Here is a 22,707-nt window from a genome sequence, read left to right as displayed (position 1 = left end):
AATCTATTATATACAGCTTGCTTCCCCTCCCCCCTTTTTTTGTTTTGAACCAGATACGGGGATGGGGAACCTGCAGCCTCAAGGCCACATGTGGCCCTTCCAGGTTCTTGGGTGCAGCCTTTGAATGAGTCCAAGTTTTACAGAACAAATCATTTTATTAAAGGGATTTGTTCTGTAAAGTTTGGATTCAGTCAAAAGGCCACCATCGAGGACCTAAAAGGCCACCTGTAGTCTCATGGCCACAGATTCTCAACCCTTGAATGAAACTGACCCTATATAACTTCAGCCCATAGGTCCTAATTCCATTTTCTGAAAGCTACCCAGAATAAGAGCACTTGTCTACATTTACAACCCTTTGAATGTTTACAAGCAGCAATTAGTGCTTCCCTCCAGTCATCTCTCTTCCAAGTAAACATCCCCAGGTCTTTCAACTGTTTTTCATTGATTCCAGTTAACATCACCATACTGATCACCCAACCCTGCTTCCACTTTTTCAGTATCCCTCTGAAAAACACGATGCCCAGAATTAGATCTTATGTACTCTGGAGAGGGCTGAGTATAGGGGAATAACATCTTTCTTGTCCTGCATAGTAGACTTTTATAGTTTCAGCTGAATATTGTGTTGGCTGTTTTTTAGTAACTCCCTCACAGACTTAGCTTATAGGAAACTGCCTTGTCAGACTTGTGTCAGCCTGGGGCAACCATTCTCTAACCTTCAAAGTTCCTTGTTCTGAGTTTTTGGCCTCAGGGAGTTTGGGCAAGCTGGAGGTTCCCTACATCACCCTCTCAACCTAAGTCAGAACACCTGAGCAGACCAAGTAATCAGTCAGACTGCTGTGGTTTAAACCCAGGGATGCCAAAAACTGTTGAAGTGGGGGCTCTGCCCACCCAAAAATTTTTGAGGTTTCATGATGTATTGTTGTGGAAAACTGTCTCAAAAATTCAGAGTAAGAGCACCTCTAATCCAAGCAAAGGCATTTATTGAGACTAACACCTCTCATGAAGTGGACTAAGTTCCAAGAGGAGCCAGAAACTTCAGAGAAATCAAGACAGATTTTTATAGGGTAAAGATGCTGATTACACAATTAAAATTTACACTGAATATAGGAATATGATTAATATTAAATAGGCAGGAGGAGTTTGTTAAGGGCTTAGGTAAATGAGAAGGGGTCCCACCTACTGTTCGGTGGTTAATCATTCTAGTTGTGCTGCCCTCTAATTGGCTAGCTATTGTGGTCCTGTCTGGTCAAGATAGATAGTTAGGTAGTGTGGCTCTGTCTTGGGCTAGATGGATGATGTGATTGTGATTGAATATAAGAACACACATGTTTCTGTGAGAGTGGGTCTGGGGGCAGTGACCAGGAAGAGGCAGTAGCTGGGTTCCCATCTAAGAGTTCATGGACATATCTGTTGTTCCAGTGAGCAGTGTGGTATATATGAAGAAGTTAGGACGTTGGGGCAAAGGGCGTCTGCTGTTCAGTGGGACCAGGCCTATAATGAAGTTAGAACACTGGGGCTCAGGGCATCTATATTAGGATTCCATAAAAACTACTCTTCTAAATCCCTAGAAAGTTTCCCTTTCCCACTCCCTTCCTTGAGGTTATCATTCCCAGTTGTTCTCCTACCTATAGCAATTATGTATATATATATATATATATATATATATTACCTATAGCAATTAGCTAAAGACTTTTTTTCACCTATTGCAATTAGCTAAAGACTCTCTGGAACAACCCTTCCCCTTCCCTATTGTCTCTTCTGGAAAGGAATGATGGGGCAGAATCCACATGGAGACATTCTCATTGAAAGTTAAATTGTAAAGCCCTAACTACTTGAAAATGGTCCTGGGAGTTTCTCATATTCAATATATCTTCTTTGGGGTTGGAGGCTCAGTCATGCAGAGATTCTGAATATCATAACAAAAACACAAACTAGCAAATCCTGTGTTATATGAGAACAAGATCTCAGGGTCCTAGGAACTCACTCACTCTAACTAGTTTATTATCTAAATGAATATTCAGGCAAGTGAAGAGAAAGAGCCAACTCCAAAATAAAATTTTCTCTGTAACACTGAAGAGGAATCCCACAGATTTGCAGAATTGGAGAAATGGAGGGAACCATTAAATAGGCAAGCTAGTCCAGTTGAAGCGTGAAAGCACCCTGAGGGAGAGAGAGGAAGGAGCCATGCCAGGCAAGTCAAAGCACCACCACCACCTTTATCCCCATCTCTCCTAATACCTCAGAGGAGACAAATCAGAATCTTACCAAAGTACCTTGAGAATAATAGAATTCTACCTACTCACCCACATCAAAAGCACCAAACCTGCTCACACCCCAGCACCTACCTTCATCACTGAGGGGAGACATCATTGTGAAGAAAGGACTCACTTTCCTCACAACAGCAACAACTGTTTACCAACTACCACCAACAGGCATACAAGTACACACTTGGGAATGGCAGCACCTCTCCTCCCACTTAAAATCACAGGTCTCACTTCCAGGGCAGCCCCCATAGCCATGATTCAGGGAACCCTGTGGAGAATGAGTCAACCATGCCTACCAACCCCTGACCAACTGCAGACCATATGGCATGCAAGCCAGCCTAGCTGAAGTAGCAAGACTCCCTGAGGGAGAGATGGGGAGCAGCTTGTACCAGGCAAGTCAAGGCCCCACCATTACCTTGATTATTCTCTAGCCTCAGGCCCTGCTGCAGACAGCCCAAAATTCTGAACCCAAGAGCCTAGGGCCTTCAGCCATCACCCTGGGAAGCAATCCCTATGGAGATGCAGCCCGGCAACTGCTCCTGACGGTGCTACCAAAGATGCGTAAGAGAACATTCTTGTCACCAAAGTCCTTGGCACCATCAAATGGTTCAACACCCGAAAGTGATATGATTTTTCTTGGAAATGCCATTACAGAATAATCATTACCGTCTGCTTTATTCTGACAACCTAAGGACAATGGGACTTTTCGGTATTGTGTTCCCCATCAGAATGCAAGCTCCTTGAGAGTAGAGACTGTCTTACTTTGCATTTAGTAAGTGATTTTTCTCTGCTCATTCATTTCATTCAACCCTCAGTGGTCATCTAATCTAGTCCAATCAATACAACAAATAAATCCCCAGTATAAAATACCAGAGAAGTAAGTGACCATCCAGCTTCGACTGGAAGACATCTAGGTATGGGAGGCTCACTACCTTATCAGATACTTCTGGATATTTTTTTTATGAAAGAGTACTGCATGTGGAGACAGAGACCCCAAATTAAAATCTGAGCTCTGCTACTTTGTGTGGGACTTTAGGAAGTCACGTAACCAGAATGGACCTCAATTTCTCCATGTGAAGTTTTGTAAACTAGATCGAAGTGGGGAACCATGGCCTCAAAGCTACATGTGGTCCTCTAGGTCCTCAAGTGCAGACCTTTGACTGAACCCACACTTCACAGAACAAATCCCCTTAATAAAAGGATTTGTTCTGTAAAACTTGGACTCAGTCAAAAGGAGGAGTACACCGGAGGACCTAGAAGGCTACAATGTGGCCTAGAGGCCACAACTTCCCTATCCCTGCACTAGATGATCTCTATATCTTATTATTTTAATTATTAGAAAACATCTCTTCCTTAAATTGAAGTCATTTTTTTCTGAAATTTCTACCCTTGGGGGTTCAGGCTAAAAATAAAACAAAAACCAGATATCTCTTGCTCATTACAAACTTTGTAGTGTTTGATAACCGATGTGATGCTCCCTTCCTAAGATATTCTCTTCTCTAAGCTAAATATCACAATTGCCTCAACTACATTGCTTGGTCTGTACTCTCCTCATCCTTCCTGTCCTTGTCTGAATATAGCCCAGTTTACATCCTTCCTGAAAGATGGTATCCAGAATTGAATGCAATATTCTAAGTGTGCTCGTACCACAGCAGACTATCCCTTCTCTTATTCTAGCCACTATCTATATTACCTGCTATGTTACACTGTTAACTCTTCTTCTTTTAATAGTATTTTATCTTTTCCAATTGTATGTAAAGACAATTTTTAGCATTCATTTTTATAAATTTTTGAATTCCAAGTTTTCTCTCTACCTCTTTCCCTTCCCCCATCTGAGATGGTAAGCAGTTTGATATGTCATATCTGTGCAATCATGTAAAATATATTCTATATTAGTCATGTTGTAAAAGAGGAAACAGAAGAAAAAGGGGGAAAAACACTAAAAATAAAGAAAGTGAAAATGGTATGCTTTGATCTGCATTCAGACTACCAGTTCTTTCTCTGGATGTGGACAGAATTCATTATCATGAGTCTTTTGGAATTGTCTGGGACTATTGTATTGTTGAGAAGAGCTAAATGAATTCAAAGTTTATCATCGCACAATGTTGTTGTTACCGTGTACAATGTTCTCCTAGTTTTGCTTGCTTCACTTTGCATCAGTTCACGTAAGTCTTTTCAGGTTCCTGCCTGCTCATCGTTTCTTATAGTACAATACCATTATGTTACATTCATACAGCACAACTTGTTTATCCATTACCCAATTGAAGGACATCCCCTCGATGTCCAATTCTTTGCCACCACAAAAAGAATCGCTATAAATATTTTTGTATATGTAGGTCCTTTTTCCTTTTGTGTGATACAGGCCTAGAAGTAGTATTGCTGGATCAAAGGGTGTGCACAGTTTGATTGCTCTCTGGGCACAGCTCCAAATACTCCACCAAGTGTTACCTCTTTCTGAACTTGTCTTTGTATTTAACAGGGTTCCCAAAGAACTGATTATCCTTAGATGGTTAATGAATACGCCCAACCAACTGCAGTCCAGAGACATGTGGCCCCCTTACACTTCCCCAAACATATATCCTCATTGTTCATAGCCCTACTGCCCTAGGCAGATTAGTCTCTTCAATATTCCCTACTATGCTTGTCCTCTGTCCTCCTGCTCTATCCCTTTGTTATTTCCCCTCACACTCCAAACACAATTCATACTTCTAAAGCATTTTCAGTTCTATCAGCATGATTCCTCCCTTGTAGCTATTATAAGCATTAGTGACCTCGTTTTCAAGGAGGGGAAACTGAGGCTCAAAAGATAACTTTCCCATGGTATTGGGGCCAAGACTTAAATCCAGATTTTCTGACTCAAGACCCATGTTTTTGTTTGTTTCTTTCGGATGCTATAAAGAATGTGCTTGTGCCATTTTTTTCAGTCATTCCTTAAAGAATAAGTCCTACTTAACTTGTGAAGTCTTCCCCATCTCCTCCTTTCAGAAGAATCTCTTTTTTTTTCTTTTTAGAGGGGGGGAAGGCAGGGCAATTGGGGTTAAGTGATTTGCCCAAGGTCACACAGCTAGTAAATGTTAAGTGTCTGAGTCTGCATTTGAACTCAGGTCCTCCTGACTCCAGGACTGGTGTTCTATTCACTGCACCACCTAGCCTCCCTGACTAATCTCTATTTTTAAGCCACTTCTAATATACATATAACTCATAACAACAGCACTAACAAATACTACTAAGTAATTATATATTGTTCTGTTACTTTTTATAACATGTATGTGTGAATAAAAATTGTGAGACCAAACTTTGAGGCACTTGAGGGTCGGGAAAGGCTCTTATATACAATATTGATTCCCTACTTCTATTTTTGGCCCAGATCTGTGAATGTCAGTTGTGGGAACTCCCATTGTGGATACTCCCTTTACCAATAGAGACTGTTAACTCTTCAATAACATATGATAACATTATCTTAGAGTTGCCTAGAGAAGTGTGGGGGAGGAAAGGGCAAGGGGGACTCAGAAGTTAAATGACTTTCCCAGGGTTACAAACTTCTTATATATCAGGGGCAGAAATGGAACCCCAGGTCTTCCTGACCTCAAGGTTTGCCTCTATACCATGTTGCAATTCATAGCTAACATTTATGGAATGTTTTCTACAAAGCACAATAGTAATAATAGCAATTGACTTACATATGATAATTAACAGTTTGCAAAGTAGTTTGCATATATTATTTCATTTGAGCTCCACAATAATCCTATGACATAGATATTAAAGTTCTTAATATGTATAGTTCACAAAAGAGAATGCTGAAGCTCAGATTAGTTAAGTGATTTGAAAAGTCACATCGTTAAAAAGTATGAGTCAGGATCTGAATTTGTCTTCCTAAACTCAAGTCCATCACTCTAGCCATCTCGTCCATCCCGCTTCATTATCTCATTTGCATCCTACAATACTCTATGAGGTAGGAAATACCAACAGCATTATCTCCATATTACAGATGAGTAAGTGAAACATAAAGAGATGAGGTGACTTGCTCAAGGCTTTGTGGGTATTAAGTATCAGAACTAGGACTAATGTCTCCAAGATCAGTGCTCTTTCTTTCATATACCTACATTACTTCTGTGTGTCTCCCAACAGTGACTAGGCACAGGGTTGGTTGTACAATAGATGCCCAATAAGTTTGTGTTGAATGAGCAAGTGAATAATTAAGCATGGTTCTCAAAGCAAGCATTTCCACATAGCCTTGGAAGGAATTTATAATAGCCTAGATAATGGAACCATAGGGCTTGGGTGGGGGGGGGAGGGAAAACATCCTCACATTTTGTTTAATTCAGCAATTTACAGGGGCAAGAATAATTAGCAGTTTTAAATGTTTTGACACAAGCAGACTACATAATCATGATAAATCATATCAGGCATATGCCTGGATCCTTGAAGTGACAGATGACAAACAGAACAGCGACAAGGCCCTCCATCATGTGCAGAATCATTGAGTTAATGGAAGAATTATGGCTTCGGAAATCCACTCCAGTCCTATTGTGGGGAGCGTTCCAATTTATCAAAGCCAAACGAACATTAATTGCAGCAGCCTGGTAAGTTTTCGAGCTGCTATGACCTTCATTGAATTTTAATCCAAAACAGATAAGATTTACTTCCACAAAAGAGGAAACAACACAATTAGCCCTAAATGACAGCTAGATTATGAAAACAGTGCATGCACGCACACATGCACACACACATACACATACAATATTGATTCTTTTCAACTTGAGGCAGTGCAGAAGAAGGAGGGGGAAGGTAAATAAGTAAAATAATAAATTTGCATATATTAAAAAAAAAACCTTTTCATTGGGGAGATAACTCTGGGAAGCTACAGCCAAGATGAAGAGGGTGTCAACAGTAGTGGAGACAGAATTTCTGTTAACTGTGGTAATTAATGTTATGTCTCATTGGGGAGAAATTAGGAAAAAAAACAGAAGGAAAAAAAACACAAGTATTATTTTGCTATTAAAGATGCCCTTGAACGGGGGAACATTAGTGGCAGAAGTTGGAATTGGGCAATTGTTAGACTGTATCCACGGCTTTATCGAAGGGATGATTACCCCAGAGATCTAAATGCGGTTACGTTGTTCCCAGCACCTGTGTTGAGCCCAGCCCCATAACCTTCCCCAAATGCTTATCATAGCCCAGTGCATCTTCTTCTCCAAACATCCCTATCTAGGATCATACTTGCTAGGGCAACCACACGTTAAAGAAAAAGCTGGACTGCAGAGTCCAAAGAGCGAAGTTTGAATGTTGGCTCTGCTCAGTAATGGTTTTACAACCTTGGGCCAGTCATTAGACCTTTCTGAACCTCAGTTACTTCATCTGCAAAGTAGGGATGATAATAATTGCCTCACATACCTCATACCTCATACCTCACAGGATTGGTGTGAGGATTAAAGGATACTATATTTAAATCACTTCATAACCCTTTGAGCACTTGATAAATATCATCTATAACAATAATTGTAATAATAATGATAAGCATTATATATAGCACTTTAACATTTACAAAGAGCTTTACAAAAATATTGTTATCTTATTTTAATAACAACCCTGTGAGGTCGATGCTATTATTGTTATCATATTACAGATGAGGAAACTGAGGCAAACAAAAGTCAAGTGCCTTGCCCAGGGTCACACAGCTAGTAAGTGTTGGACACTAGAACTGAACTCATCTTCCTGACTCTAGGTTGACTAGCTCTTTATCCCCAGCCAATATCCTGGGATCAATCTCCCAAAGCTGAGGGTATGGGAGGAACTCTTGGTAGTGGCTTTCTGGATCTGTATTGAGTTTTTTTTCCCTTTTTGTTCTTGCCTTATTTCCTACTTCTAGTATTCAGACTCTTATCTCTGATTCAGGGTGAGGTCCCTTCACCCCAGGCCTTCTTCTATTAATGAGATCCATGTCAAGCAGGGTGGGACACTTATAGTTGAAGGTACTTGGGAGAGGAGTGAAGGATGGCTGGTCTGTACCCTTCTTCAAAATGGTTATTTTAGGAGGAATTCACCAAGGGGATGAGAGGACCACAAAGGCAGACAAATCTTCCAAGAAAATAAAGTAGCTGAGGCATGTTGGTTAAAAACTGGAGAATCAGGGAGCAGAGTTGGGAAGGAAGTGATCATCCAGTTCCAACTCTGATACTCCCAACTATATAGTACCAGCCAAGTCTTGCCTTATGTCCTATGGTTGGATGGATACCAAGGAATCACTCCAAAGTATCTCTCCTTATGTATTACCATGATGCCTCAAAAACTTCCCTCAGCCTTCAAGTTGAGGATCTAACAAAACCATGTGCAGGTCCCTTAGTTCTTTAACTTCCCTGAACCTCAGTTGTTTTTCCATCTAAAAATAGATATAAAATACTTGAAATGTCTACCTAGAAGGCTTTAAGATTCTGACATCAATACTTCAAGCATCAGTGATTCCATTAGCGTAGATGATGCTTCTATCTACTGATTGAGACGTAGATGATGCTTCTATCTACTGATTGAGACGACCACCCCTTGGCAATTTAGTGCACAATCTTCATGAGTTGCTTTAGCCAAAAAATCCTTCCCCTCCCAGACCATGCTAGAATGGTAGTTGGAGAGTCGACATGCAGTCCATCATTGATTTTGTATTTAAAGTACTGAACTGCTAAGGCTGCCAATGCTTGTGCTCTGCTCCTATAGCCTTCAAGAGTCCAGGATTTTCTTTACACCATGAAGAGGCATCAGAGAAGGGCTTTGTTGGAGAAAAAATCTTAATGAGCTTTATTATCATTTTTCTTTAATCAAATTCCTCTGGGAAGATAATATATAGCTCCCAATATTATGGGAATGAGTTTATCAGACCATTTTTCTCCTTGATATGGAGGAACTAAGGCAGCAGAATGACCAGGTGGGAGAGAGGTGGAGATTAAAGAAATCATAGGGCCACTGAAGGGGATGTCAAAGTCAAGATTACAAGAATCAACTTTGCTGATAGTGTGATCTTACAAATGGCTAGCCTTCTCTGGAACTCTTTATAGGAAAAGGAACAGACAATCTCTCTCCTTTTATCCATCCCCTTCTCCCACCCCCCCCCCACATATTAACATATATAAATATATGTTAATTATATTTGTATATATTTATATAGTATGTGTTTCCATTATATGTAGTCTGTATTATTTAGTCTCGATAGTCTCTACCTGTATACACACAAACATATATATGAATATATGTGCATATATACATAGAAACATACACGTATACATTGGCATTAGAATGAGATCCTAAACCTCAAGAGAATCCCAATGAAAAGGTATGTTAAAAGGAGATGTGACAAGAAAGTCATCAGGGGAAGGAGAGGAAAATGCTTTCAGGGAGGATGAGTTGGGCCCTGCTACTCTTTTCTCCTTCTAACACCTGCCCATGCATGTCTGTACACATGCATACAGACTTTGTTCCTCTGCTCAACTCTTCACTGCAGCATCAACAGAGCTCCCTTGCCTTCTAATTCCCCCCTTCTCTTCCATTTGTTTCTGCACTGCAGCATTTCTGCCTTCCCCCTTCTTTTCTCCCAACAACCCTGCCTGCAGGGGACCTAAGGCCTTCCAGAAACTATCTTAGGACAGTGAGATTCCCCCTCTGCAGGCAGATGTCTATACCCTCTCTCCCAGTAGACTCTGATCTCCAAACCCCTTAATTCATCCCTCCCGGGTTCTTTTTAAGGTTTGCTAGTTAACACCTTGAACTCTTGTCTATCTGTGTATCTCTCTTACACAAAAATGTACAAATGTACATATCCACCTTTCTATGGCACGCTGATTTGCCAAGCATTTTCAATTCTGAGAAGCAAGTAGTTCAAGTATCATCATTCCCATTTTATAAATGAAGTAACTGAGGTTCAGTAAAGGGAAGTGACTTGGCTAGGGTCATAAGGCAAGATACTGAAGAAGATAGGGCTTAAAAAAGCACTTTCTTTAATGACAAATGATCTCAGGGATGCAGGAACCCCTTCCATCATATTATGACCCATCCATGTCTTCTCATCCAGTCCTCTCCATGTATTATTGTACCTGTACTGAATCTTGCCCTGAATCCTCCAGAGATGATCCACCCAAGTTGCTAGAGACATTCCTCTAGGTCTTCTTCTAGAGGATTATACACAGGAACAAAGGGCTTTATAGGAGAAAATGTATTAAGATTGTGAGTCTGGGGACTGGAGTTTGGTAACCTTGGGCAGGTTATTTCCTCTCCCTTAGCCCCTGTTTCCTTATCTATAAAATGAAGGAATTGGACCACATGACTTCTCAATGTTGCTTGGGGAATTCATCAGGCACCAGATTCCTGCCTTTTGGATATTAATAATGCAATGTGATACATCTGGCCTTGACATTAAAAATCCTCTGTTGTCAACTTAACAAGCCCTAAATACCCACTGTGGTTCCACTCCAATAGCTTAGGATTATTTGCATGTTTGTAGTGATGATGTGGCTATTCCTAAAAGGAGATTACGGTCATAGTAGTTCAGTCAAAGGGAGAGAAAAGTGTTTTTCCTGTTTTTTCTCCAAGCTTGATCCCCAGATCATTGCTTATCAAGGTACTGAGACCTCTAACAGAGAAAAACCCCAAGAAGCAGAGAGGGTGGGGTACAGGCAGCATAGCACTGAATTTAGAGTCAGAGGACCTGGGTTCATGCCAAGGCTTTTCTACTTACTATCTGCATGGCCTTGGACAAGTCATTTACCATCTGTTGGCCTCAGTTTTCTAATCTGTAAAATGAGGGGATTGGACCAGATGGCATCTAAGATATCCCTAGTTTTAAATTCCTTCATTATTAACTCAAAGGGCTTTTTTTAAAGGACACAACTATCACTGACCTTATCACACAGACTATCATATCTAGACCCATTCAAGTGTGCTCTTCATCCAAGTCTTGAAGTCTCTTGGTTGAGTCAATATATATGATTTACCCAGGGAAATATATAATACAGTTGGTCAAATGATCATAGATCTTAAAGTTGAAAAGGACCTTGTAGACCATCTAAAACTTTACAAATAAAGAAACTGGGGCCAAGAGAGGTTCAATGATTTGCCCAAAGTGAAAGGGGAGAAATTTGAACTCAGACTCTCTTGACTCACAAATGTAGCACTCTTTTCATGGAACCACATTAGGAACACAGAACTACCCAAGACAATCACTAGGAAGCAACAGATCTCCCACAATCCATCATATTCTAGGTCAAATAGGCTTGACTTGACTCGCTGGCTCTTCTTTCTTCCCAGAGAAAGATCCGTACAACAGAAGTACAGCAAACAATTCTAACAAGGATAAACCCAAAAGTTCTACCTTCTGTACTTCTATTAACTGCCAGCATGCCTAGAATAAGAGAGGCCAATATTGTACATTGAACCAGTGGCACACAGTTGTTTGCTCTAGCTATGACAGCTGAACTCCCTTCTTTCATGTGGTAATAGAACCAAAGCTGAAAAGAATAGTAGTGGGGGCTGATCCAGCATGACATTAACTGGGTTGACCTTGGCAGTCATGTGACAAAAGTTGTAGTATTAACAACAGTGATGTTGTCAAAGTCAACAAGGTTTTTTCAGGGGTGGGATCTCACTCTTCCCATCACTCTACCAAGGTGAGGAACCTGAGAAAACATATATAGTTACCCTGATTTAGAAATGGATTCATTGCCCAAAGGCTGTAATCTCATCGGTTCATCAGCTGAAGTGATACTTGAAAACTATTTTTAGATGCCTGAAAACATCTATTCCGTCTGCTTCCTTTGGATGGTTTTCATTATGCTTTATATTCGAACGTGTTATATTTCATCTTTAATTAAGTGCAAGATGCCTCGAGTCCTTTAATAAGTATGTGAGATATAAATAATAAAGTCATAGAATGTTAGGATATAGAATATTAGAGCTGGAAGGGACCCTAGAAACCATCTAATTACAAGCCCATAATTTTTCAGATGAGGAAATGGAAACCCAGAGAATGAAATTGTCCAAAGTCACATGGTAAATTAGTTATAAGAGCAAGATTAGCAATAACCTAGGCCTGTTGACTCCCAGTCCAGTCTTCTTTCTACTATATTGTATTATATTGATGCTTATTATATCATACTGCTCAGGGCCAGAGGAGCTAGGTTATACAACAGGTAAATTTGGATGAAGGAGGATAATTGAAAAGACAGATACTATAGTAAAAGCTCCTGATTGGGGGGGGGGGGGAAGGGGAAGAAGAGAAAGGCCACTAGTAGCCTTAGGGATTAGGATGGGAATGGAAAAGAAGATGCTGAAAGGAAATAAAAATGGGAGAGAGAGAAGGGAAGGAAAATAAGCATTCATTAAGTACTAATATGATCTCATCTGATCCTGACAACAATCCTGGGAGGTAAGTGCTATTATTATCCCCATTTTGTAGATAAGGAAAATGAGGCAGACAAAGGTTAACTGGCTTGCCCAGGGACACATGGTTCCTAAGCATCTGAGAACAGATTTGAACTCTGGTGCTCCTGAGCACTGGTCTGGTGCTCCGTCTACTGCCCTAATTGTTAGCGCTACACATAACTAACTGTTCAGAGAAAATCAACAGTGAATCTCAGTGATTGGAAGCTCCGGCTGCAGTTTTCATTTCTGATGCCCAAGATGAAATCTCAGAATCAGAGGGGAAAAGCAAGAATCTTCATTCCCTCCCTTACCCCAGTCCCATTTATCTGGCCTATCTGGAGGGTTGGGGGGAAGCAAAACACAGCATTCATTTTTTCGTATGGCTCAACATTCATTGTGATATTATATATGTATAATACATTAAGTCTATGTAACATATACCCTCTCATTTGGCTGAAATATTAAGTGTATCATTTGGTATAAAATACATTTATATATATACACATATGTGTGTGAGAATATATATATATACACACATGTATTTATTTGTATATGTACACATGGGTTGTGCTTTTGGATATGCTATACATAGAGATAAACCTAGATACACAGGCATATGTGTATGTATGTGTATATATATATATGTATATATTGTATATGTGTGTATGTATGTTACTCACATACACAACTCTATCATATATAATTCTTAAATAACACAAAGGGCGTTGATTTGTTCCTCACATGATCTGCATACTTTAAGCTCAAAATTAAACATGCTGTCTGACTAGGATGTGAGTATTTCTAAAAGAAAACACATACATCCCCTGCTTCAGACCAAACCCAAATATTTAAAAATAAGTACAGAGAACATAGCAAGAATGTAAGTTTAGGGGTCATGGAACCTGAGTTCCTATGGTGAAGTACCTTTAATAAATCACTTGATCTCTTTGTGCCTAGTTTTCCTCACTTGAGAAAAGTAGATAATAGTCAACTGGGGTTGATTTTGAGAATGTCTTGAGGCAATATATGGTAAAATATTTTGAAATGTAAAATGACATTATCAAATACTTTCCCAAACATATTGAAATCCTTTATATATCTTGAATTTTTGATCCTAAGTGTAATATAATTGATCTGATCCATTCTAAGGAAGGTTTTGATCTTAGCTCAGATTAATTTGGCAGACCAATGAAATCTAGATCTATGAAACAATTATTATTTCCTGAATAATGACAGATCAAGGAAGATGAAATTCATAGATCAGTGAAGATGACAAAGTCCAGATGGTTCCTTTCAACTTAGAGAGAGCATGGTAGAATAGATAGAGAGCTAGGCTTATAGTCAAGGAGACTTCGGTTCTAATTCTGCCTCATACTTACTTGGTTTTTGCCCCTGAGAAAGTCACTAAACACCTCTGTGCCTCAGGTTTGCCATGTGTAAAATGAAGGAGTTGGAATTGATCATTGTGTCCCTTCCAGCTCTAAATATACAATTCTCTAAACTTTGACATTCTGTTATCAAACATCTTTGTTCTAAATTTCTTACAGAATAAATATTGTGAGTTTTATGTCCTAACTATAAGTTCTATCCCAATACTGTGTTCTATGTTCTAGCATTTAAAGAGGTCTAAGTTTTTTCCCCCCTAACTCTGATGTTGCCTGCTTCTTTGAAATTCCACCAAAGTTCCAAGTCTATTGCTAGGGCAGGTTATAAGTTCTGAGTAGATCATGTTTCAAATAATAAACAGGTCTCCCCATTGACCTCAGCCAAAAAGCTAACACATTAGAAGGTTTTCAACTGATTGTATGAAACACATTAGTTTATCACCATTGATAGGTGATTGGTAGCTCTATATCAGCCTACATGATATTGAAAAACTCAAGTGACCTTTAGCTTATCAAAGGACATCCCCTCACACAGTGGAACCATTTTACCATCAGCAAGTGTAGAAGTCCCACCTCTCCATCCTACCTCCCAATAAACAACACATGGCAACAAGCCTTCTGACTTACTGACTCCTGGCTTCCCTCCCTCCTTCCCCAATCACTCACCATCACAGAAATATGCAGGATATGCATCTGCTCATCCACAATCTCTGAAGGCTCTTGGAGAGTGGGAGGAGTGGCCCTGGACAGCTGCCCAGCACTGCCCATGGAGACATGGAAATAGAGAGTGCCATTTTCTAGCCACTGCTGCCGCCAGTGCACCAAGGAGATGTCTGCTGCTGTTCCTGACATCTCTAGAAGAGACAAAAAACAAGTAGATAGATTAACTGGGTGGCCCATACTCAGTGTTCTATAGACACTTGTGATGGAGATAGGACAACGCACAGCTTTTCTGGTGGCACCAAGATTATTTTATAAAATTGACTTCAGCCACCTATCAAGTTGGAGATGCATAATAAAAAGAAGCTAAGCAGAGCACAGAGTTATGGGATCTTGAATGAGTCATTTTCTGTCTTTCCCTCAGTCTCAGTTCCATTATAATACAAACACTACCTTAAATTTATATAGTGCTTTAAGGTTTAAAAAATCCTTTATTTTCTCACAAAGATAACATGACATATATAGTACTGGGGTGATTAGCCTTAATACTAAATGATAAGCTCAATGAAGGCAGAGACTATGTGTCCTCTTAACCTTTTATCCCTCACAGTGTTTTGTACACTGTGCATACTTAATGTTTGTAGAATTGAATCCCTGTTGTACAAATAAGGCAAACTGAAAGATCAAGTGGTTAGTCTTGGCCCATACAATTCAAAAACTGGAGTCCCATGGATACCTGCAACCCAAGCTAAATAAAGTAATTAGTCTAGCTTTAGATGAACAGATTTTTGTCAACCTGTCCTATCGAAAAGCTTGTGGGTTTTGTTTTATTTTGTTTTAGTAGTAGTCTTGGGGGCTATTATCCTTATTTCTCTAAATATCAATATTAAATTTTTGCAAAGTTCTTCTTTTCCACTGTACATGGGAAATGGTAGAATAGGATCAGAAATATAAACTCTTAACACTTCCAAATGAAGTGATTGTACTAAAATTTAACAAGAATAAAAAATAATAAAATCCTTGAATAGTTTTATAGAAAGGCAGATCGTAATGAAACATCAATATAAAATAATAATTACTATTTAAGAGACTTCTATGACTTCTGGCCTTGCCAGATTTCTTTTTAGAAATACTTTGGTATTGCATTCATTTGTGCTATTAGTATTCTTTTGGCACAGCTTCATAGTCTATTAAAGTGTTATCATCAATGAAACTATGGGTCATATGTTGACACTCCTTAGATCTGGGTTCTAGGTCAGAGTCTGTCACTGCATTGTTTTGTGACCTTCCTTGGTAAGGTCATTTCTTCTCTTGGTTTCTGTTTCTTTATCTGTAAAATGAAGGGTGGGGTGGGTGCCCTAGATAATGCCTAAGGTCAATTCTAGAGCTCAAAGCATTTTACTCAAAACTTAAAAGTTCAGTTATCTTACTGGTATTGATATTCCTTTCACCTATGTAAACTACAGCCTCTCTTCAGTATGGCAAAAAGTCTTTGAAAATGTCCATCATCAAAAAATGCCTCACAGGATAAACGATGTAGAACCAAAAAGGATTTAAGAGGCCATCTGGTATTATCTGTCATTTTACAGATGAGAAAGTCCAAAGATGTTCATGACTTAGAACTCGAAAAGACCTTATAGACCATCTAGAACTTTACAAATGAAGAACTGAGGTCAAGAGAGATTCAATGATTTGCCCAAAGAAGCACAGGACCTGGAGTCAGGAAGAACAGAGTTCAAATCATCTTTGGACACTTACTAGTTGTGTGACCCCGGGCAAGTCATTTCACCCAAATGGGGTCACAAAGACTCAGATTTCCTGAAACGACGGAACAACAGCAACAAAACTTGTAACTCCAGAGCAACTGCTCTTTCCAGTATACTATCGCCCTATATCTAACCTGGTGTTTAGCCTTTTGGAATCTAATTGCATTGTTTTTCAGACAAAAAAAATGCAAAACCTTTCTGGCTGGAAGCTGTGCTGTATTGGAAAAGTCTCTGTAAAGCCAAGGTCACATCTATGCTGCAAGTAGACATTGGAGGAGGACATTGGTGGAAAACAAATATCCTACATTCTAATATTCTTTATTCTAAAGATACTATCAAACTCTAACATTCTATGTTGTTACATTCTTTGTTCTCACACTCCTACATTACCAGAAAAAAATAATGAATATATAATTATCTTCAAAAAAGTATTTAAAAGAAAATCACCTGCTACCAATCATAATGATGATCTATAGCACACATTTAGGGAATCCTTGATGAAAACATGAGAAATAGGTAGACTGTGGGGGAAAATGCTATAGTAGACTAAATGTTGTTACAAATTGTCTAAAAATTATATTTCTCATTGTATTAGTTCTCACTGACATTGGTGAATCAGAAGACAAAATTGCATTTGACTCAGGAGGAAGTCTCAAAGATTCTCTTCCAATATGGAATCTTTCTTGGGCATGTTTAAATCGTATATGATTTTTTTTAACCTTTTGGAGGGCAATTGGGGTTAAGTAACTTGCCCAAGGTTACACAGCTAGGTGTTTTTGTGTAGGTGTTAAGTGTCTGAGGCCGGAACTGAACTCAGGTCCTCCTGACTCAGGGGTCAGCACTCTACTCACTGCGCCACCTAGTCTCCCCTCCTATATGATTTCTTAATAAATGCAACCAGTGCTTCTTAATGGGCTTCTGATTATTCACATCAAACAAAGCATAAAACAAAGAAATAAGTGTTCTTACAAACTATTTGCTGCTATTATTGCAGATGTCCTATGCAAGATTTAGAAGAAAGAGCTATTGTCTACAAATGCTAGAGCTCTCCAGATATTCCCATTTGTGGATGACACTGCGTTCTTGCTTCAAGGTCCCCAAAACTGCAAGGTTTCCTCAGTGAAATATATGCTTATCAAAATGAGACCAGACAAATAATCCATGACAGAAAATCAAAATGGATGAAAAATGTCAATTGTCCAGGCTATTATGTGAAGTTGTATTGAATAGGTATGTCAGTATGTGTATTTCAGACATTGTGCATTCAATTTAATCCTAATCAAAAAGAATTTATTAAACACCTACTATGTATAAGAACATAACAGCCAAAATTTTTTTAAAAGAAAGAAAATAGACTCTCCTCAAGGAGCTTGCATTCAGAAATGCATGGATTTTGTTCTATTTAGATCTGTTATAAGCTCCATTGGGTATGATGATCATCTCTGTGCTGATTATTCTCAGATCTATTTATCCAGCCCTACCATCTCTCCTAACCTTCAATCTTACATCTCTAAATGCCTATAGGATTTCTTGAACTCTATGTCCTGTAGACATCTGAAATTCCACAATCTAAACTCCATACTCCACTCCCCACCCTATCTCTTTTCCTATTATTATTGAGAGCATACCCCATCCTCCCAGAAACCAAGGCTTACAATCTTAGGGATCATTCTCAAATCCTTATTTTCTTTCACATAGCCTATCCCATGCAATCTGTTGCCAAGTCACGTCATGCCTGCCTTGATAATATCTCTATGTTCTCTTCTCTCCTTTGACACTACCACCTCCATGGTGCAGAGCTTTATCACCTCATACCTGGATTTCTGGTTGATCTTTCTTTAAGTCTCTCTCCTTTCCAACTTATTCTCCACTCAGCTGTCAAACTGATCTTCCCAACAGACAGATCTGACCATGTGCCCCCTCTATTCATTAAACTCCAATGGCTCCCTCTTACCTCCAGAATCAAATGTGAAATCCTTTGTTTGACATTCAAAACTTTTCTAAACCTAGGCCTCTCCAACCTTTTTCAGTATTTATACCTTACTTCCCACCATGTATGTAGCGATCCAGTGCCACCAACCTCCTTGCTGTTACTCAAACAATAAATCTCATTTTCTGGCTCTGTGCATTTTCCACTGGCTTTCCTCCATGCTTAGAACTTTCTTACTCCATATCTCTGTGTCCTAGTTTCCTTCAAGTTCTAGGCCATATTGCAAACCTTCTATAAGAAACCTTTCCTGATCGACCTTAATGTTAGTGCTTTCTCTCTGTAGATCTGTATATATCTTGTTTTACCTAAGTTGGCAGCATGCTGTATCTCCCATTGGAGTAAGCTCCTTGAGAACAGAGTGCTTTTTTTTCTTTTTCCTCATTTCTTCCTATCCTCAGAACTTAGCACAGTTACAAGCATAGAGTAGGCACTTAAAAAAAAATGCTTGTTGAGTGGAGCTTCAAAAGATGTATCCACTTTAAGAACTAAGTTTTTAACCTGAATTGGAATAAATTTGAAAATAAAAGCTTCAAATTTAAATAACCAAATGCACTCAAACAAGTATTCAATTGATTAACTTTTGACTAAGATACTACATGTTCTAGAAAAAAATCTAAACCACATTATTTTGGAGGCCTGCATAATGGAGGCTCTAAAAGAGCCACTAAATAGAGGAAACTGGGAAAATTACAGTAAGGATCAATTTACCAAGAGGCATACTGTGAAATGAGCTCCTATTTACAAACTTACTAGCTATAGATTTTGTTTGTTTGTTTCAGAATAGGGCACTAGACCTGGAGGCAAAGAGATCTTTTTTTTTTTCCTTTTTGGAAGGGGGTTGGTAGCGCAGTTGGGGTTAAGTGACTTGCCCAAGGTCACATGGCGTGTATTTGTGTGTGTGTGTGTGTGTGTGTGTGTGTGTGTGTGTGTGTGAAGTGTTTAAGGCCACATCCAAACCCAGGTCCTCCTGACTCCAGGGCTGGTGCTCTACTCACTTGTACCACCTAGCCACCCCCAAAGAGATCTGGATTTAAATCTTGCCTCAGATACTTGCTAACTGCATGAGCCTAGGTAAGTCATTTAACCTCTCTGTGTGACTGTTTGCCCATCTGTATAATGAAACAAGTGTATTTGATGGCCTCTAAGGGCCTTTCCAGTTCTAAATCTACGATCCTACAAATTTTTGTATTACAAAAATGTTCACTATGTGATTTCTTGTAAGTTCTTTAAGGGATCATGTTAGATTAATGAGTTATATGAATTTATTAAAAATATGATTAAGTTATTTGAGTTCAAAGATATTTCTATGGGTCTTCACATCCTAGGAAAAATCTGGCTGATAAAGGTTTGTTCTATTAGCATTTGCCTTAAATAACACTAAAAGCAAATGCAGGGAAAAGAAGGTTTATGGTAGGGTTTCCTATCTCTGCCCCCCCCCAACCACTGAAGTAAATTTTCCTGACTGCCCAGCCAAGAGTTCTTAACCTTTACATTAATGAAGTTTTATTTGTACAGTAACTTTCTATGAGGTACTCAGGGCTCACAGTATTTTATCATTTGGGGAAGGCAGGTATTAGACCTATCTAATACTAAGGATATGAGGACACAATGAGATTTTTGTGACTTATCTGAGAAGCATGAGGTATATGTTTGGAGTGACAAAATTGAATCTTCCCATCCCAGCAGAGAAGGCAGTCTAGTAGGTGTGTGTGGGGAAACAATATCAACAACCACCACAACAACACAACCCTAGATTGAGGAGACCTACCTACAAGTTCTAGCTTGCTTATTGTCTGTCTATCTCTTAGGCTCATCATTTAACTTCTTGGGCTCTCAGTTTCCCCATTTGTAAAAACGGAGGGAGAAAGGTTGAACTTGATGGTTTCTCAGCCCTTTTTAGTTCTAATAGTCTCACAGTTACTGGTGGAAAGAGTAATAGATTTGGAATCAAAAGATAAGGTACCTAAAACCTGTTACCTGCCACCTCAAACCTTACAGAACCCTGAACGAGACATTTTACCTTTCTGGGCCTCACTTCCTTCATCTGTAGCATGAGGGATTTGGAATCAGTATTTTCTAAGGGCAGCTAATTGGCGTGATAAAAAGAGAACTAGAGTCAGGCCTGGACTTCAAACACAACCTCAGACACTAGCTGTGTGACCTTGGACCGATGTTTTCCTCAGTTTGCTCAACTGCAAAATGCGGATAATAACAGCACCTACCTTGGAGGGTTATTTTGAGGATCAAATGAGATAACACTTGGAAAGCACTTAGTACAATGCCTGGCATATAGTAGGCATTATAAATGTTTATTTCCTTCCCTATACCACCCCACCCCCATTCTGAGGTGCATTCCTGCACTAAATATATGATCCTGAAGATAGGAGGGAGAGAAATCGGGCTGGATTGCTTTGGGGAAATTACATAGCTCTTGATATTGAGGTACTTCCTTAGGGGGTAGAGGAGGTGGCAGGAGGGGAATACACATACACACACATGTGCACACACAGACATAGACACATATATGGATTATGTGTGTATACACATATGTATATATACACAAATATTTCCCCAGTAGTTACTATATTACTGTGCGTTTTTCATTCTTCTACAATGTGTGACCTTTAGGGATAAATAGAGAGTCACAGTGGGCACAAATACATACCAGTTTATATTCAGTGATGGCCTATGTGCACAAATTGGCATAAGAGATTTTACTGACAAAGTGAATGCTCAAAACAAGGTGGTGGGTCAGTCATCTGGAGAAAGGGAGGGATCATAGGTCCCAAATACTGCAGAGCTCCCCATGGAAAAGATCCAGATGAAAGCTCCAGCATAATGGACATAAGGATAAGGATGCATGGACAAGAATTATACAGGATGAAAGAAACATGAATGATTATAATCTGCCCCATGAAGTGATGAGTGTGCAGATTTACTGACACAGAAGGGCCTTCTCTCCAGCTCTCACATCAGCCCTTTATAGCGTTGGTTCTGAGGTTTCTTTCAGTTCTGATGTTCTATGTTCTTGATTTTGACTAAGTTCTCTTCTAGCTCAAATTCTAGGCCTCCGTGATTCCCCTGCCAAACTTGTTTTGCATCTGACTGTAAAAAAAAGGGTCACAGCTCTGTAGGTTCAGTGGGCCTCACATAAGCTGCTTTCCTCTTCACTCAGGGCGCCAGTCAATCAGCTCCCGATTGCCCTGGTTCTGTGCTTAGCCCTGAGGCTGTGTCCCAGCAAGAAGCAAGGTTAGGCCATTAAGGTAAACTTCCTTGCTCAGCACCCAGCTAATTATTCTATCAATCTATGCAAGGCAATGGCAGGAGTCACTGAGAGCCAGCTGGGGAGAGGCACTGCTGTCAGGCACCGAGGGGAATATGCTCCCTGGGTTAACCTAAGCAGAGCTTGCAACTCCAGTTTCCTGGGAGTCAAGCAATGGAAAAGGAGAATTCCTCAGCACATTCAGCCTCACCTATGGACAGATAAGGAACTGAAGTGATTTGAGGTGTGCCTTACCTAACTTCCACTGTGATGCAGCTCACGCCACCCCTACTCACAATCTCCCCTTCCTGCATCAGACATTTCCCTGTAGAAATCCATCTCTCTGGGTTGAATGGTATGCATTGCCTACATTATTTTTCTTTTTAAGTCCAAACATTTGTAGGAGAGATATCAGTACCTCTGCTAGGTATTCATTCTATAGGATAAATATGCTTATAGGCATACAGACTTCTTGAGTTATAAGAGACGTCAGAACATAGACTGACCCAAACTTAGGATATAAAAGTTGGAAGGAACCTTGGTGAGTGAGTTCAACGCCCTCCCTTTACATGTAAGAATACTCAGTATAACTGAGAGGCAGAGACGATAGTAATAGGCATTGAGGCAGGGTTCCCTTATTTAGACAAGGGTTACATGGTTAGCCAAAGGGCACCTTCACAGTCTGGAAAGGATCTCCTTGAGGTCTACATTTTAGAAAGCACTCAGTTCTGGAAAATGTCAAAGGGAAACAACTGTGAACACAGCGAATACAGAATCAACACAATGTCTCAGGACACTCTTTCCAGCATGTAAAAAAAAACCTCTGTCTCAGAGAAAGGAAAATATCGACTGGCCCCAAAGCAAGGAACCTCCCTGAAATGCAGCAGAGGTCCTGGTCCAGATAATCTAGCCCTTCATCCATTAAAAAAAAGGTCAAAGAGATAGTGAGCCCAAGAGAAAGGCCAGACCCAGATTTCCC

General features: G+C 39.7%; 1 protein-coding gene across 1 annotated transcript in view; it reads right to left on the bottom strand.

Annotated features, from left to right (window-relative positions):
• Window positions 1-22,707, bottom strand: part of ASTN2 (astrotactin 2) — a 1,158,830-nt gene that overhangs the window by 969,114 nt on the left and 167,009 nt on the right. Inside the window, exon 3 of the mRNA XM_069073820.1 lies at window positions 14,717-14,904. Coding sequence (XP_068929921.1) covers window positions 14,717-14,904 — 188 coding nt within the window. The remainder of the gene's footprint in view (window positions 1-14,716; window positions 14,905-22,707) is intronic.

This window comes from Petaurus breviceps, unplaced genomic scaffold (genome assembly GCF_028583685.1).
Source record: "Petaurus breviceps papuanus isolate PSGF00001 unplaced genomic scaffold, PetGlider_PUasm1.0 90879, whole genome shotgun sequence".
NCBI lineage: Eukaryota > Metazoa > Chordata > Mammalia > Diprotodontia > Petauridae > Petaurus > Petaurus breviceps.
Note: the sequence above shows the minus strand (reverse complement) of the source record. Positions and strands in the feature narration are given on the sequence as shown.